General features: G+C 41.9%; 1 protein-coding gene and 2 long non-coding RNA genes across 3 annotated transcripts; 1 reads left to right on the plus strand and 2 right to left on the minus strand.

Moving 5' to 3' along the window:
* Positions 1–943: 943 nt before the first annotated feature.
* Positions 944–6,476, minus strand: LOC121841585. Its single transcript, XR_006080612.1, has 2 exons — positions 6,256–6,476; positions 944–4,749 (listed from the first exon to the last, which is right to left on the minus strand). It is a non-coding gene; the product is annotated as an uncharacterized LOC121841585 (long non-coding RNA).
* A 3,737-nt stretch (positions 6,477–10,213) lies between these two features.
* On the minus strand, positions 10,214–13,474 carry LOC112230332 (zinc finger protein 629). Its single transcript, XM_024396573.2, has 2 exons — positions 13,168–13,474; positions 10,214–11,366 (listed from the first exon to the last, which is right to left on the minus strand). Exons 1-2 carry the CDS (start codon positions 13,331–13,333, stop codon positions 10,402–10,404), a joined length of 1,131 nt encoding a protein of 376 aa, XP_024252341.1. The 5' UTR covers positions 13,334–13,474; the 3' UTR covers positions 10,214–10,401.
* On the plus strand, positions 11,276–16,499 carry LOC112230333. Its single transcript, XR_002950311.2, has 2 exons — positions 11,276–11,393; positions 15,040–16,499. It is a non-coding gene; the product is annotated as an uncharacterized LOC112230333 (long non-coding RNA).
* The last annotated feature ends 2,656 nt before the right edge of the window (positions 16,500–19,155 follow it).

The raw sequence follows: 19,155 nt of genomic DNA on the forward strand, positions 1-19,155 counted from the left end.
GGTAAGTGTTGACCATAGCAAGTAGAAATAAAATCAGCTTTCCTTTCCAAATACCTACCTTGGGGCTAGATTCAATTCATAGCGCAGAAGATCTGCGGAGACTGCATTCATGGTCAATGCTGCATATGTCCGCTTAATCGGAACAGATTGAATTATAGTTATGGTCTGTTACTTTGCTTAGATTTAGTCAATAAATGGCAAGAGGGGGATAATGCTTTAAAAATATATATATAATGTTAACTGACTTGCCTAGTTAAAAGGTTAACATTCTAATGTACAATGACTACATACCCCAGCCAAAACCAGACTACGCTGGGCAAATTGTGCGACGCCCTATGGGACTCCCAATCATAGCTGGATGTGATACAGTCTGAATTCGACCCAGGGACTGTAGTGATGCCTCATGCACTGAAATGCAGTGCCTTAGACCACTGCGCCACTCAGGAGCCCAGAATGTTTTTGGTCTTTGGTAGTCTTGCTTGCCAGACAGTCATTTTATGGGGATAGGTTTGAGAGGTTTTTCCCCTGGGCTAGAGGATAATGTTCCACCTTGCTGAATCCTCAATGTGCAGAGAAAAAACCACACGTTCTCCCTTTCTTTTACAAACATCTAAACACAATTTAGCGTAGACTTGTGCTATGTTTGGTGATTTTAGTGGTTGAAGAGGAACTGACAAATGGGGGTATGTCCACAGTCCTGTGCCATAAAGGTCCAGACATTGCCCTTAGACATACAGGTCTAGGATCAGTTAACCCTCCACTGGCTCCACAAATCCTACTCATAACCATCAGGGGAAACACATCTGACCATAGATTAATCTATAGATTGAAAAATTCTGATGAGTGCAAGGACAGTTTCTTGGATTATTCTGGAGACGTTCTAAAACAAATTAACAAACTGTTTTATTGAGACTTTGAACAGCAGACCATGAGTTTACTCTACTGTTGGATCAAATCAAACTTTATTTACATAGAACGTTTAGCAAAAGTAAATTCATGACATCTATTTATCTGAAACCCACAGAATGAATGATCCAGAGTTGCTTTTCTAAAGAGTGTTGTCCATCTGACAAGATGCCTTCGTCCTAATTAATTAATTAGTTTCTTTGTAAACTTTCTTTCCTGTGTTAGTCAGTATGTGCAAGTCCGTATATGTTCAGTTAGGTTCCCCTTCCGATTGAAGCTTTTCCCACAGCCACCACAGCTAAATGGTTTCTCTCCTGTGTGAGTCAGTATGTGCCTCATTAGGTCCCCCTTCTGAATGAAGCTTTTCCCACAGTCACCACAGCTAAATGGTTTCTCTCCTGTGTGAATCCTCATATGTCTGGACAGATGTCCTTTGAGTTTAAAGGTCTTTCCACAAAAGGGGCAGGTGCAGGGTCTCTCCACGTGACAGAGTCTGACATGGGCCTTCAATTTACAGGTGGAGTTGTAGAGTTTTTGGCAGAGGTGGCATTCGCTGAGTGTCTTCTTGGTGAGAGTAACATGCCATTTCAGCATACCACCCTGCATCCCACTGCTGGCTTGCTTCTGAAGGTAAGCGGGGTTGGTCCTGGTCAGTCCCTGGATGGGAGATTAGATGCTGCTGGAAGTGGTGTTGGAGGGCCAGTAGGAGGCACATTTTCATCTGGTCTAAAAAAAAGATCCCAAAGTCCCAGGGTAGTGATTGGGGACAATTCAAAATAAGCAGTATTTCAATCTTCTTAATTATATAATTATCCCATAGTTTCCATGTGTTTGATGCCATTCCATTTGCTCTGTTCCAGCCGTTATTATGAGCCATCCTCCACTGAGCAGCCTCCGCTGAGTGACACCTACCATCCCTGGATTGAGGTACGTTTTCATGCTATATACCTGGTTCGTCACTGCGGCGCTAACATTTTGGGCGAACTGCGTTCCAACTTGAGAGAGAAGATACTGAACGTCAAGTCGAGTTTTGGCTAGATACTTTTGGCTGCCGTACAAAGGCAAAGTGCAATAACTACGCAAACAGTGAAACTGAGAAAAATGGCTTTAACGTTTTTTGTTGTTACTGTCAAGCCAAATATGTTGTAGGTAGATAAGTGATAATGCACTGACGTATAATGCCTCCGGAAAGTATTTACATTAGTATTCAGACCCTTTGCTATGAGTTTTGCACATACTGACTCACACAGGAGCGAATGTCCACAAAGAATGAAACAAATCGAAAAAACAGAATGAAAACACAGAGGAAACTAAGACATCTTGTTAGAAGATGGACAACACTTTGGAAAAGCAAAGCAACTCTGGATCATTCATTCTCTGGGTTTCAGGTAAATAGATGTCATGAATTTACTTTTGTAAAACGTTCTATGGGTATCTGCCAGCATGCTAGTAACGCTTCAGTGATTCACACAAAGTTTGATTTGATCTAACAGTACAGAGTAGTTCAACTCACAGGTCTGATGTTTTCACATCATTATAAACTGGAATTCCTGCTAGTTTGTTTAGGAATGTCTCCAGAATAGTCTGACTTATGTTATTGATACATAAAAAAATATATATATATAAATAAAATGTGTCCTTGCATTTGTCCACTAATATTTATGTTTTGTCTTAATGTTGCTCATTTATGATATTGATGTAATCTTGTATATTACATTCTTAAATACTGTTAATACAATGTATTTGGTAGGCCCATTGTGTGTCCCTTTTATATACAGACCAAAATCCCACTAATTTACCATGCCTGCTTCTTTTTGCCTGCTTTTTCGTATATCTGAAAGGGGTAGGTGGTACAAAAAAAGGAAAAATTAAACCCACATCGAACTTTAAAGGCAATGTTCCTGCGTTAGCAGACTCCATTCATGGTAAACGCTGCTTAAGTGGGCTCAATCAGAAACGACCTTCAAAAGTGTACTTCGGGATTGTGGCCTTCATCTACTTCCCCAGAGTCAGATGAACTAGTGGATACCATTTTTATGTCTCTGTTAGAGGTTATTAGAGAGAGTTTCGCTAACTAGTGTTAGCGCAATGACTGCAAGTCTATGGGTATCTGCTAACATGCTAGTAACGCTTCAGTGATACACAGCATCTCCATGTGGATGGAGTTTTACTTCAAGCTCCAGAAATAGATAACTTCATTTGGGGAAACAGTTTTAATTAGTAATAGGGCGATCTTTTTTGCATGAACTGAATTGAAAGACAATGCATTTTAACACAGGCGACTCTTGACAACTGCAATGGCTTGGGACTGATGTGAAAACATGCATTTAAAAAGAATGCGCTTATCGGGAGCAATTACAAGGGGTGTCACTGAAATGGGACTGGACAAACACTGTTGTGCACTTAGAACAGAGTTTTCACTCACACAAAGTGCACTTATCAGGAATCGACTTTAAATCATTACTTCCATAAAGACTCAAACAATATCCTGAATGAGCAGCATTAGGTCAAAATGTATGACAAAAAGACAGATGGAAGGAGATATTTTCTGGAAAGTGTAAAAAAAATAAAAATACTATCAATAACATCAGCCAGACCATTCTCTCATCACCCTGAGAGACATTACAAAACAAACAACCAGATATTCCTGTTGGTAATCATGTGAAAACATCAACAGACTTTCAACAGCAGACCTGTGAGATTCACATAATACTGCATAGTACTGTTTGATCATTACCTCGCCCTTCAAATAAAAATGAAACTTTATTTACAAAGAATATTCTGTTAAAAGTAAATCCGTCACACATCCATTTATCTTAAGAGAACAGCATGAATGGTCCAGAGGTGGTTTGCTAAGGCTGTTGTCCTCATCCTGCTTTTTTTTATTCCCATCTGTTGATAGAATATATTTGTCCTATTTCATTTTCTTTCCGTTTTCATCCTGTTTTCTTTCTTCCTTCCTTTGTGGACCTTATCCACATGTTTCACTAGATAAGCCTAATGAGTGAATCTTTTACCACAGACTAAGCAGCTATGTTGTTTCTCTCCTGTGTGAGTCTGTATGTGCAACTTCAGCTGCCCTTTCCGATTAAAGCTTTTCCCACAGTCACCACAGCTAAATGGTTTCTCTCCTGTGTGAGTCAGTATATGTCTCATTAGGTTCCCCTTTTGAATGAAGCTTTTCCCACAGTCACCACAGCTAAATTATTTATCTCCTGTGTGAATCATCATGTGCCTGAAAATATTTCCTTTGTTTGAAGGTCTTGCCAAAAAAGGGGAAGGTGCAGAGTTTCTCCATGTGACGGATTTGGACATGGGCCTTCAATTTACAGGTGGAGTTGTTGCTTTTTTTTTGCAGACGCTGGATCTCTTCTTGGCGAGAGTCACATGCCCCTGCAGGTCAGCTTTCAGAGCAAACGTTTCACCACAGTCGGGGCAGCCGTACGTTTTTCTAGACGTGGTGCTGGTTTTGGAGTGGTGTTCCCCAATGGTGGGCTGCTGTCAAGTCCTACTGGGTCGCTGCTTACAGCTGAGCTGTGGCTGGAGGTATTGTTTTGTTTATCTGGATAGTCACAGGAAGAGTCTAGACTCTTCAGACAGGTCACAGTACCTCCTGATCACATTCACTTTTCACACAGGGAGTAGTGAATATGGAGTCTTTGATATCAAAGAGTCCTTGAAGCTGCTCTTCCTCCTGACTGGCCTTGACTTCCTCCTCTTCCTCTTTCATCTCTGTGGGCTCTGGGTCCTCCTTCCCCAGACAGGGGCTCCACTTCTGCTCACAGTGCTGCTGCTCATCAGGAACCTCCTTTTCAGAGACAGTGAGAGAGAGCTGGAGGGAGTCTGGAGGGAAGGAGCAGTCTTTAAACATCAGTGTCAACAAAAACTGAAGTCAGTGAATTGAAGAAGTAAGCTGAAATTGTAATTTAAAAAATGTTGAACTAGAATCTAAAAACTATTTTCAATTACTTATCAATAAACTAAACATAAAAAGCTATTTGTTTTCAACATTTTTCCATGAATTATACATTCAATCGCACTTCCTGTTTTTTTTGTGACAGGCAAGGTTTTGATTCATTCACAGTAAAAAATGTAAAACAACTTCTTAAAATGTTTTAGATTATGATCACTGTTAGCCTAAACAGTTTATTAATTGAGTAGAACTGTATATAACTGTATATCCAGTACCAGTCAGGTTTGGAAACACCTACTAATTTGTACTATTTTCTACATTGTGGAATAGTTAAGACATAAACTATGAAATAACACATTTGGAATCATGTAGTAACCAAAAGTGTTAAACAAGTCAAAATATATTAGCCATAAGTAGCCACCCTTTGCCTTGATGACAGCTTTGCACACTTGGTATTCTCTCAACCAGCTTCACTTGGAATCCTTTTCCAACAGTCTTGAAGGAGGGGGAGAACTAAGTAGACCATAGCCAGCCATTACTGCATTGGTGCCTACGGGAGAGCCAAAGGATTTGTTCGTATATTACAGATTTCCCCCAGACACAGTCATGGTAATACATTTGGCCTAATTTTATGACAAACCAAATGTGTTCTGCGCATTATGAGCCCAAACTCTTCACTTCGTAGAGTAGAAGAAACGTCAATGTTTGAGGTCTGTGCAATTTCTCAAAGTGACCTGAAGCAGTCTAGGACAGCTCATGCGAGAAAGCATGTGAGAGGGGGATAGCCCACTTACACAGACCAGAGGGTTTACCTTTTTTTTAAATGGGAAAACACTGTAAAGCGTCATCTCAATTCATTCAGTATCTCTGGCTTCCACCATTTTAAAGTAGTGGGGATTTCTATGGGTTGGGAGTGATCTGCCAATGATCAGAGCATTGTCTTCAAGACAATGGTTTGGTTTGTTAATGGCTTTAAGCTATATCAAAGCAATCTAGTGGCCACAAATGAATAACATAATTTGGTTCAGGACTCCAAAACTGCAGGTGGCAGGCGCTTAATCAATATTAGCTTCAGATGTTTTTCAAACACAAAAGAAAAACCCAATTTGACTACATTAAAATGTAGATAGCCTCAATGATGCTGCTCGCGCTGTCACAGACACCATAATGGCACAAATACAACGTTTAGACGTCTTTCCATCTCTATATTTAGGTACAAACCTATTCTACTTAGTTTTTTTATCCGGTGTCATCCTCTTCTCTTGATACTACACTACTGTTTTCTCAACAGCAGCCGCCGTTAAACGCTCATTAAGAACACATGCAACAACTGTAGTTTAGATATTTTTAGTTGTAGTTTAGTCAACCGAAAGTTGGGTATTCAGCTAGCACACTAGCTTCGTAAATGAGGAAAGAATGCTGGTAAATGAACAAACCAGAAAATCCAGTTTGTCTTGTATTTGTATCAGCGAGGGCGAGTCCATTTTCAGTCAACTGAAAGTTGTGTTTTCAGTTAACTTAGTTTTAGTGATGTGTCGTTGGCGAACAAAAGCTCTTTGTGAACGTCGGGAATCGCATACCGTACTATTAGTCTTTGCGCTCCAGACATAGAGGGGTGGAGCACATTGTTGCCAACTCCTCAGTAAGGAAAGTAGCTATTGGCTGTCCTAAAAGTCGCTAAATGACATCATCACCTAATTTGGATAATTGGCCATGTGCATGTAATTGTGATGGATGCTGTAGGAGAGAGGAATAGCGTCGTGGGAGAGACAAAAAGTGAGTAAAAAACACCCTTAATATGTTTAGAACTACAAATGAACTTTCTTCTGTCGATTTTTTTTTTTATGTCACAATTCCAACCCTCCTCCTTAATCCGGGTTTGGGACCGGCAAAAGTGACCCAAAAGAGACACTCGGGCGGAGTTACTTAGTTTTTTATTTTATTTTTTATTTTAATTTTCTTCATTTGGTTTGGTTTTTAACCATATGGCCCACTTAGGAGCCTACAACAAGTCACAGTAAAACATGAACATTTTTAACCATAACATTTTTTTTTTTTTTTTTGTATACAATCTACATTAACAATCTAAATGGACCAAAAAGAGACCATATAAAAAAACTCTCAATGCAATGTGAGAATTATGGTAACTAGTCTGGCCCTAATTCAGGTTAATTTTTTATTTAAAAAAAAATGTTAACCAGGGTGGGATCGGCCAGCGACGGCTTCCCCCATGTGTGATTCATTTGCAGTCTGGACGTGAAGGGGTGAACATCTCCTGCTCTGACTGCAACTGGAGGGACTGCTGCGCGAGGACTGGGCCGCCTGTGAGTGCTTTGGGACGGGGGTGACCCGCGGCAGCAGCACCCGCGGCAGCAGCACCCGCTGCTCGTTGAGAACAGTAAGAACGATACGTGCTTTCACGTCAGAGTCTCCAATAACACCAGAAAAAGTTGCTAGATTTGTCACTAGTCGCTTTTTTGAAAATGTGTCGCTAGAGAGGTCTGAATACTCGCTAAATATAGCGACTAAATCGCTAAATTGGCAACACTGATGGAGCAACTGCTGCCTCTCAAAATTAGTTCAGATTTTTTGTGATGCCAGCACACATCAAATTTGCCAAAATCTGTGGAATTCTAAATTGGTAAGGGGGTGGGGTAGAGTACAGTCCTACAGATAATTGATTTTTGATTAAGATAATACAAAAAAATGTTAGAGTGGGGTGAGGTCGCAAGAAATTCTTTGGAGGGGAAAAAAAGGGGATCCCAGAAATTCTCGTGAAAAAATGGGGTCGCTGCTGAAAAAGTTTGAATAACACTGGTTTAGACTGAGCGGTTGCCTCCCACAGTTTACCATGAGGGGATTCGATTAAGATGGCCAGGGTTGCATTGGCTATGGCCTGTCACATGATAGGTGTGCCCTGCAAAAATGTCTCTATACCCCATGGCAAAATATAATTGTATTAAATAACATTTTCTCTCCAACCCATGGCAAAATGTGTAGAACTGCAGAAAATGTGCTTTCAAACTGCACCTTTTTCTCTATTCCCAACTTGTGTAGACATGCAGGAAATTAATTTTAAAAGTGAGATTTATCTCTCTGCTGTCAAGAGGGGAGGCCACTAAACATTTGTGCCCGCTTGGTGCCGGGGGAGATGATTATGAAACAGTACAAGTTTACTCGTACTATTAAGACACACTATACTTGAGTCGCAATCATGACTAGTTGTGTTACTTAGGCCTATGTCATAGCAACGAATCCCATGGCATCTAGACACTTACCATTATGACCAGCCATGTTGCAGAATTGTGACATTTTATGAGGTTTTTCATAATTGCATTATCGTGTCGTAATGTAAAATCAGCTATACCACATTTAGGTGTTTGGTTGGCATTAACAGTAGAGGCTAAATAATCGATCTTTTTACTCTTAACAATTGCCATTACTTCACATTGTGGTTTAGGATAGATTATTATACACCCACAAACTATAAGGCTACACCTTGAATGCTTAAAGTAATGTCTCCAACACATATAAATCTACCAATATAATAGAATTAGGTATTGGGAAGGTGCTGGCTCATTTGTTTTGCCCCCGCTACATACGGCTGTATCGGTCCGCTACTACATACGGCTGTATCGGTCCGCTACTACATACGGCTGTATCGGTCCGCTACTACATACGGCTGTATCGGTCCGCTACTACATACGGCTGTATCGGTCCGCTACTACATACGGCTGTATCGGTCCGCTACTACATACGGCTGTATCGGTCCGCTACTACATACGGCTGTATCGGTCCGCTACTACATACGGCTGTATCGGTCCGCTACTACATACGGCTGTATCGGTCCGCTACTACATACGGCTGTATCGGTCCGCTACATACATACGGCTGTATCGGTCCGCTACTACATACGGCTGTATCGGTCCGCTACTACATACGGCTGTATCGGTCCGCTACTACATACGGCTGTATCGGTCCGCTACTACATACGGCTGTATCGGTCCGCCACTACATACGGCTGTATCGGTCCGCCACTACATACGGCTGTATCGGTCCGCCACTACATACGGCTGTATCGGTCCGCTACTACATACGGCTGTATCGGTCCGCTACTACATACGGCTGTATCGGTCCGCTACTACATACGGCTGTATCGGTCCGCTACTACATACGGCTGTATCGGTCCGCTACTACATACGGCTGTATCGGTCCGCTACTACATACGGCTGTATCGGTCCGCTACATTCTAAAAGGAAAAGGTTTCTGGAGTATCCTGAAGGGGAACCCCTATAAGGTCTTTTAATGTATCCTCTAAGAACCGTTTGGGGTACATTTTTGAACTACCCGCCCCCTTCCCATTATTCGTATTAATCATAACACGCTTAACAATAACAACAATTAACACAATATTTTTTGTTCTGTGTTTATTATGATTTCGGTGGCAAAGCAGAATAAAAAAAAATCAAAATCTGAGGTAAACTCCCAGCAGAACCCCAAGTCCAATGGGGAAATCCTCTGGCCTGTTGATGTTAATGTGTTGATGTTCTCCGTATCCATAGCCACAATGATTTTGCAGTGCATGGTGCTCAAACAGGTTTCCTGTTATATTCATCAGAGGTGTAGGGAGGGTGAAAAATAGTAATTATTACAGATGATTAACAAAACATGCACCCGACAGTATTCATACCTGTTTTAGTGGTGAATGTGAGTGAAAAAAAACTGTTTTGTTAATGGTTTTCATACATATACCTTGTCCATAATGTAGAGGCCTATGGTATATTTGTCGACGAGGTAAGGACGGAAGATGGTAAATGGGATCTGCATAACATTCCAATACCAATTGACATATCTTTGTTGATTCATATCCATTGAATTGTGTCCATTTTCTGTTTTTAGAAAGATTTGCACAAATATGAAAAGAGAGATGGTATCATCATAAAACGTGCTGCAGACGTGTGCTGTGTTTGGTGATGTAGTGATTCAACGGGAATAGACAAGAAAGTAGGGTATGTCCACACTCCGGGGCCATAAAGGTCCAGACATGACCTTAGACATACAGGTCTAGGATCAGCTTACTCTCCCCTGACCATAGATCAGTTTGTAATTGCCTAGCACATGTATGAACATTAACAGTATATAAGAAATATATATATTCGCACACATACAATTAAATCAATATCATAAATGAAGAGAAATAATACAAAATGTATCGAAAATAATATTGGGACATATGCAAGGACACATTTTCTGGAAGTATTCATTTTAATGTATCAATAGCATCTGTCAGACTATTCTGGAGACATTCCAAAACAAACTAGCAGGAATTCCGCTTAATAATGACATGAAAACACCAAGAGACTTAACAGCAGACCTGTGAGTTGAACTACTCTGTACTGTTCGATCAAATCAAACTTTATTGTTCATAGAATGTTTTACAATAGTAAATTCATGCCATCAATTTACCTGAAACCCAGAGAATGAATGATCCAGAGAGTTGCTTTGCTTTTCCAAAGTGTTGTCCATCTTCTAACAAGATGTCTTTGTCCTAATTAATTTCCTTTGTTTTCATTCTGTTTTCTTTATTTGTTTCTTTCTTTGTGGACATTAGTTCCTGTGTGAGTCAGAAAGTGCAAGTTCAGGTTCCCTTTCCGATTGAAGCTTTTCCCACAGTCACCACAGCTAAATGGTTTCTCTCCTGTGTGAGTCAGTATGTGCCTCCTTAGGTCCCCCTTCTGAATGAAGCTTTTCCCACAGTCACCACAGCTAAATGGTTTCTCGCCTGTGTGAATCCTCATGTGCCTGGAAAGATGTCCTTTGAGTTTAAAGGTCTTTCCACAAAAGGGGCAGGTGGAGGGTTTCTCCACGTGACAGAGTCTGATATGGGCCTTCAATTTACAGGTGGAGTTGTAGAGTTTTTGGCAGAGGTGGCATTCGCTGGGTATCTTCTTAGCGAGAGTCACATGCTCCTGAAGGTCAGCTTTCAGAGCAAACGTTTCACCACAGTCACAGCAGCGGAGAGTTTTTCTAGACACGGTGCTGGGTTTGCAACAGTGTTCCCCCATTGATAGGTTGGGATTCAATGGTGGACTGGGATGGAATGGTGACAGCAGCCTAAGTCCTACTGGGTCACTGCTTACAGCTGAGCTGTGGCTGTAGGAATCGTTTTGATTATCTGCAGGGTCACAGGGAATGTCGAGACCCTTTAGGTGGGTAAAAGTGACAAAATGTGGGAGATCCACTGGTTTAGAGGCACTCTCTCTGTTCTCCACCGTCTGGGTTTGGGGAAGAGTAAAGGACTGAAGTGGGTTTTCCTGATCACATTTACTTTTCACACAAAGAGGAGGGAATTTGAAAACTATGACGTCAGCCTCCTGCCCTTGAAGCTGCTCTTCCTCTTGACAGGTCCAGAGTTCCTCCTGTTCCTCTTTAATCTGTTTGGGTTCTAGGTCATCCTGCTGCAGACTGGTTCTCCACTCCTGCTCACAATGCTGCTGCTCAGGTGGAACCTCGTCTTCAGAGACAGCAACAGATAACGGAAGGGACTCTTGAGGGAAGGCGAAGAGGAGCAGAGGTTATCTATACCATATAATTAAAAACACTTAATTTCAATAAGATATACAGTACCAGTCAAAATTTTGGACACACCTACTCACAACTACTACTCATTTTGACTATTTTCTACATTGTAGAATAATAGTGAAGACATCAAAACTATAAAATAACACATATGGAATCATGTAGTAACCAAAAAAATTGTTAAACAAATCAAAATATATTTTATATTTGAGATTATTAAAGTAGCCACCCTTTGCCTTAACAACTTTGCACACTCTTGGCATTCTCTCAACCAGCTTTATGAGGTAGTCACTTGGAATGCATTTCAATTAACAGATGTGCCTGTTACATTTGTGGAATTTCTTTCCTCAATGCGGTTCAGCCAATCAGTTGTTGTGACAAGGTAAGGGTGGTATACAGAAGATGGCCCTATTTGGTAAAAGACCAAGTACAAATTATGGCAAGAACAGGTCAAATAAGCAAAGAGAATTGACAGTCCATCATTAATTTAAGACATGAAGGTCAGTCAATCTGGAATATTTGAAGAACTTTGAAAGTTTCTTCAAGTGCAGTCACAAAAACCCTCAAGCGCTATGATGAAACTGGCTCTAATGAGGACCGCCACAGGAAAGGAACACCCAGAGTTACCTCTGCTGCAGAGGATCAGTTCATTAGTTACCAGCCTCAGAAATTACAGCCCAAATAAATGCTTCAGAGTTCAAGTAACAGACACATCCCAACATCAACTGTTCAGAGGAGACTGTGTGAATCAGGCCTTCATGGTCGAATTGCTGCAAAGAAACCACTACTAAAGGACGCCAATAATAAGAAGACTTGCTTGGGCCAAGAAACATGAGAAATGGACTTTAGACTAGTGGAAACTTTTTTTGGTTCCAACCACCATGTCTTTGTGAGACGCAGAGTAGGTGAACGGATGATCTCAGCATGTCTGGTTCCCACCGTGAAGCATGGAGGAGGGGGTGTGATGGTGCTTTGCTGATGACACTGTCAGTGATTTATTTATAATTCAATGCACATTTAACCCATATGGCTACCACAACTTTCTGCAGTGATACACAGTCCCACTAAGCGCAAACCAGATGGGATGATCATTTGTTTTTCAACAGGACAACGACACAAAACACACCCCCAGGCTGTGTAAGAGCTAGTTGACCAAGAAGGAGAGTGATGGAGTGCTGCATTAGATGACCTGGCCTCCACAATCACACAATCTCAACCCAATTGAGATGGTTTGGGATGAGTTGGACCGCAGAGTGAAGGAAAAGCAGCCAACAAGTGCTCAGCATATGTGGGAACTCCTTCAAGACTGTTGGAAAAGCATTCCTCGTGAAGCTGGTTGAGAGTGCCAAGAGTGTGAAACGCTGTCATCAAGGCTAAGAGTGGCTACTTTGAAGAATCTAAAATATATTTAGATTTGTTTAACACTTTTTTGGGGGGTTACTAAATGATTCCATATGTGTTATTTCTTAGTTTTGATGTCTTCTATTATTCTACAATGTAGAAAATAGTACAAATAATGAAAAACTCATGAATGAGTAGGTGTGTCCAAACCTTTGACTGGTACGGTATATAACCAACTTTTAGACATCCCCGTGTACGCATACCGAGCTATATGCTATTTCAATAAGCTTTTCGTGACTAACTTTTTCATCATGCACGATAAACGTTACCTTGAACTATTTATTAAATGGTGATCCCTGTTAGCCTAAACAACGTAGCTGTTCATAAAACATTATTGTAGTTAGATATTTATAGATCTACATGCGAACCTTTTCTACATAGTTTTATGTCCGGTGTATTCCGCAGCAGTCTTCGTAGCCGATCATTCTCTTCCTGGTACTCGACTACCGTTTTCTCAACTGCCCCGAAAATCTCCACAGCAGCCGCCGTTAAACGCTCATTTAAGAACACATGCAACATCTGTAATGTAGACATTTTCAGGCGACTGAGAGGTGAGTATTCAACTAGTATGCCAAATACACTGATAACTAACCCCTTTAATATGTGGTATGGCTTTGTCCACAAACAAAACAAACCCTCTCCCAGTTTTACTTCCGCATTGTCTTCTTCTGCTTGTATCAGTCGGCGGTGAGCCCGTAAACATCACAGCATCCCCATGTGGATGGATGTTTACCAGAAGGTACACGGACAGAGTTTCCAATCAGTCTTGGTTCAGACCAGTAATAATGGAAATAAATTACATTAAAAATGGGGAAACAGTTATAATAACGAATACGGTCATCTATGATCATTTCTTGCATGAACTGAACTGAAAGACAACATATTGTAACATGGGCAACGTCTGGCAACTAACGGCTTGGGAGGGACTGGTGTGATAGTGTGTGCAATGAACCAGAGAATGCAGTTATCATGAGCAATTATAAAGAGTGTTATTGAAAATCACTGTAATGCACTTGAAACAGAGTTTGCACTTATCAGGAGTGAAGTGTACATCACTGCTTTCCAATAAATTCTAAGACCATCATGAATGCGCAGCATTAGTTTTCCCCAAGTGTTAACACACTAAAATTGGAACTTGAAACGCAATCACCGAAACCTGAAACTCATGTACCAAATCCCTAAACCAAGTCTGCAAAATTGCAAGCACAATTCGCTCTTTACACTCCGTTTTCAATTCTATATCACACTTTTTGCAAAACACTACACACAGTTCTCTAAATGAGGTACAACATTACAAATGAAAATCTCTTTTGTTCCCTTTGGAAAGCAACGCCAATCACAATGCCAAGCTCTATACACCAATTGGCAACACCCACTCCTCACAGGTGTAAACACCAGTTGCTGAGTTGTTCGCTTAGAAATCAGCTTTGGCGCTATAAAAGGCCACAGATGAGCTCTCCTGTTTTGGAGGAAAATGGAAGTCAATGGTGAAGCTAGAGGTGAAGGAGTGAGAGGAGGACGAGGAATGATAGTTTTCTCAGATGAGATCAGTGCCACATTGGTTGACCATGTGCTCAACCATGGATTGAGTTTGAGGGAGGCTGGGCAGAGAGTTCAGCCCAACCTGAGCCGCTACACGGTTGCATCTATCATCCGTACATTCAGAAATGAGAACCGGTAAGATGCCTAACATCTACACTATGCCAGTAGGCCTATGTTACTCAGTGATTGTTGGCCAATGTTACAGTAATGTCATTTCATATAGAAAGAAAATAGATTATTTTAGCTTCCTGAAACCAATCATATCATATTTGGGGATCTTCTGCAGAACTGAGATACGGCCAGGCCGTGGTGGAAGACACCGGCTGTTCACACCAGAACAGGAGACCGCTATTGTGAACATGGTGGTGGCAAACAATACCATTCGACTAGGAGAAATCTAGAACCACATAATTGCAGACAACACAATATTCAATAACATTCATCAGGTGGGCTTGTCTACATTGGACCGTGTATTACAGCACAACCGAATCCGGATGAAATGGGTCTACAGGGGGCCATTTGAGCAAAACTCAAGAGAGGGATAAAGAACAGCGCTATGAATATGTGCAAGTTAGTAGCTATACTGTGAATTTACTATCATATCAGCACTGTATAGACACATTACAGTACTGTAATCCTGTGTATTGTGCCTCACCATATTGACTGCTCTAGGTCTGTCATATTGTTGTCTGTTTCAGAGTCTTGGAGCTGGATGCTGCTGCAATTCAGCACGTTTATATGTACATTGAGGCTGGCTTCAACCTAGCCAAAAGACAGGGATGGAACATTATTGGCCACCGTGCCATTGTGAATGTCCCTGGACAGCGTGGAGGGAAAATGTGCGCAGCCGTTAGCCAGCAAGGCTTCCTCCATCACCATGCCAACCTTGGTCCCTACAACACCACCCTTCTCATTACATTCCTGGACACACTACATGGCATCCTCATTCCAGCCGAGCAGAGGGGTGGACCAGAGCAGCCCAGGTATGTTGTCATCTGGGACAACGTGAGTTTCCACCGGGCTGCTCTGGTTGATCGACCACCCACAATTTATTGTCCTATACCTCCCACCATATTCCCCATTCCTAAACCCAATTGGAGACATTTTTCTGGCATGGCGATGGAAGGTGTATGACCGCCATCCCCTCACACGCATACCTCTTGTCCAGGCAATGGAGGATGCATGAGGTGAAGTTGATGTGGGGGCTTTCGGTGGCTGGATCCGTCACTCCAGAAGATTCTTTCCCTGTTGTTTAGCCAGGGAGAACATCGCTTGTGATGTAGATGAGGTGTTGTGGCCAGACCAAAATATGATGCAGTATATTGTCTTTGTTCTTACATTTACATGTGTTTTTGTCTTTTTGTGTTTAGAGTTTTGAAAGAATGAGCCTATTTTATTTTTGTACAGAAAACCCTTTATCTTACTGGATGTTTTTCCTGGTCTTCTCCTGTTTGGTATGGAAAGTGTTACATACAAAACACAAGTGATCAAAAATACTGCATTTGTGTTATGTATATTTGAGTAGTATACATTGTTACACTGTAGCTGTTGTAAAAGATTACTGTAACACTGAAAAGGCATAAACCAACTGCTGGATATTCATAGTGTTGAACACATCAGTGTGTTGTTGGTTGGTAGATCTACTCAAATGCCGTGTTTCATTTTGGTGCTTAAAAAAAAAAAAAACATTTTGGAAAGAGAACCGTTTTGAATGCAGTGTTTGCTTTTGCTAGAGATTTGTTTAGTTTTGGGGAAATGGGCCAAAGCTTCAGCAAATGTGGAAACCTGTAAGACGAAATTGAAATCTCTGACAAATAGAAATGTTTTTTTATGTATCAATAACATCAGTCTGACCATCACCCTGAGACATTCCAATACAAACAAGTAGAAGAGGAAGTCCAGTAGCTATAGGAGTCAGGCTGGTTCCCAGACTTGCCCCTCTACAAGATCATCAGCAGACTATCACCATCTACCCTCCTCTGACCAGCTCTCTCTCTGCTCAAGCCATGAACTGACCCTCTGTGGTGGATGCAGCATTCAAAGACTAGGCCTCTTGATTGACCTGGGCTGTTATATTGCTTGTTTTTTTTTTTTGTGCTCTTGAACCCCTTTAGATTCTATGAAAAGCGCTGTTGAATAAATTATTATTTACCTGGTTCCATGGAGTACATATTTGTTATCCTTGATGACCGCCAGAGGCCAGGAGTTAGCCTGCATTCCCAATAAGGGGGGGGACTCAAAGTTCAAATACAATTACAATGCTCTGATTTAAAATGACAGTGGATAGTTGACACCATCTCCTGCGCAGCTGCGCTGCACTCTTAGCCACCCATCCATTGAGAGTCTGATCCCACGCAATCTGTGGAAAAAGATGATAGGAATGAGAATCAATATTTAACCATCTATCGTTTTCTATCTTCAACTATCACTCAACCATTTCCGAATTACAAACCCTTTGTGTCCTGTGTAATTGTGTTTGATGTATTATTCCACAAATGTTTCTTGACAGGATATGAAGATTTGTTGGCATCGTTGTGGTCCTTCTTATGCCCGAAAACAAGCCAACCCCCTCTGCTGTTCTTGGACTTTACATCCAGGGGTGGCACTGTTGGTCGGCTCTGGACCACATGCAGGAGTTTGAGTTGGTCTGTTGGCGGCAGAAGGACTTTCAATCACGTGGCTGGTCTTCTATTCCTGGCCCAGGACGTACACATACAGTGCATTCTGAAAGTATTCAGACCCCGTGACTTTTTCCACATTTTGTTAAATCAAATGTTATTGGTCACACACACATGGTTAGCAGATGCTATTGGTCACGTACACATGGTTAGCAGATGTTATTGGTCACGTACACATGGTTAGATGTTATTGGTCATGTACACATGGTTAGCAGATGTTGCGAGTGTAGCAAAATGCTTATGCTTCTGGATCCGACGGTGCAGCAGTATCTAACAGGTAATATCTAACAATTCCACAGCAAAACCTAATACACACAATATAGTAAAGGAATGGGATGAGAATATATAAGTATAAAACATTTGGATGAGCAGTGACAGAGCGGCTAAGATGCAATTGATCGTAAATAATAGATAGTGAAGGATACAATATGTACATATAAGATGAGTAATGCGAGATATGTAATTATTAAAGTGACTAGTGTTCCATTTATTAAAGTGGCCAATGATATCAAGTCTGCAGGTAGGCAGCAGCCTCTCTGTGCTAGTGGTGGCTGTTTAACAATACGATGACCTTGAGATAGAAGCTGTTTTTCAATCTCGGTCCCAGCTTTGATGCACCTGTACTGACCTCACCTTCTGGATGATAACGGGGTGAACAGGTAGTGGCTCGGGTAGTTATTGTCCTTGATTATCTTTTTTTGCCTTCCTGTGACATCGGGTGTTGTAGGTGTCCTAGAGGGCAGGTAAATTTGCCTCTGGAGAGCACTGCGGTTGTGGGTGGTGCAGTTTCCATACCAGGCGGTGATACAGCTCGACAGGATGCTCTCAATTGTGCACCTGTAAAAGTTAGTGAGGGTTTTCAGTGACAAGCCACATTCTTTCAGCCTCCTGAGGTTGAAGAGGCGCTGTTGCACCTTTTTCACCACACTGTCTGTGTGCATGGACCATTTCAGTTTGTCAGTAATATGTACACAGAGGAACATAAAACTTTCCACCTTCTCCACTGCTGTCCCGTCGATGTGGATGGGGAGTGCTCCCTTTGCTGTTTCCTGAAGTCCACGATGTCTGAAGTCCATGTTTTGCTGACATTGAGTGAGAGGTTATTTTCCTGACACCACACTCCGAGGGCCCTCACCTCCTCCCTGTAGGCCATCTTGTCATTGTTGGTAATCAAGCCTACCACTGTAGTGTCGTCTGCAAACTTGATGATTGAGTTGCAGCGTGTGTGGACAGGGAGTACAGGAGGTGGCTGAGCACACACCCTTGTTGTCCCACAGTGTTGAGGGTCAGCGGAGTGGAGATGTTGTTTCCTACCTTCACCACCCGGAGGCGGCCCATCATGAAGTCCAGGACCCAATTGCACAGGGCGGGCTTGAGACCTAGGGTCTCAAGCTTAATGATGAGTTTGAATGGTACTATGGTGTTAAATGCTGAGCTGTAGTCAATGAACAGCATTCTTACATAGGTATTCCTCTTGTCCAGATGGGATAGGGCAGTGTGCAGTGCATCGTCTGTGGACCTATTGGGGCGGTAAGCAAATTGGAGTGGGTCTAGAGTGACAGGTAGGGTGGAGGTGATATGATCGTTGACTAGTCTCTCAAAGCACTTCATGATGACTGAAGTGAGTGCTACGGGGCGATAGTTCAGTTACCTTAGCTTTCTTGGGAACAGGAACAATGGTGGACATCTTAAAGCATGTGGGGACAGCAGACTGGGATAGGGATTGATTGAATATGTCCACAAACACACCAGCCAGCTGGTCTGCGCATGCTCTGGGGGGGCAATGCAAATAGTCTGGGTAGCCATTTGATTAGATATTCAGGGGTCTTATGGCTTGGGGGTAGAAGCTCTTTAGAAGCCTATTGGACCTTGATTTGGCGCTCCGGTACTGCTTGCCGTACGGTAGCAGAGAGAACAGTCTATAACTAGGGTGGCTGGAGTCTGACAATTTTTAGGGCCTTCAGCCTACTTTGGTAGCGGGCCGTGTCAGTGGCACTGCATTGTCCTCAAAGCGCGTAAAGAGGTTGTCCAATTTATCTGGGAGCAAGACATCGATGTCCGCGTCGGGCTGATTTTCTTTTTGTAATCCGTGATTGTCTGCCACATACGTCTTGTGTTTGAGCCATTGAATTGCGA

This window comes from Oncorhynchus tshawytscha, linkage group LG32, assembly GCF_018296145.1.
Source record: "Oncorhynchus tshawytscha isolate Ot180627B linkage group LG32, Otsh_v2.0, whole genome shotgun sequence".
Taxonomy (NCBI): domain Eukaryota; kingdom Metazoa; phylum Chordata; class Actinopteri; order Salmoniformes; family Salmonidae; genus Oncorhynchus; species Oncorhynchus tshawytscha.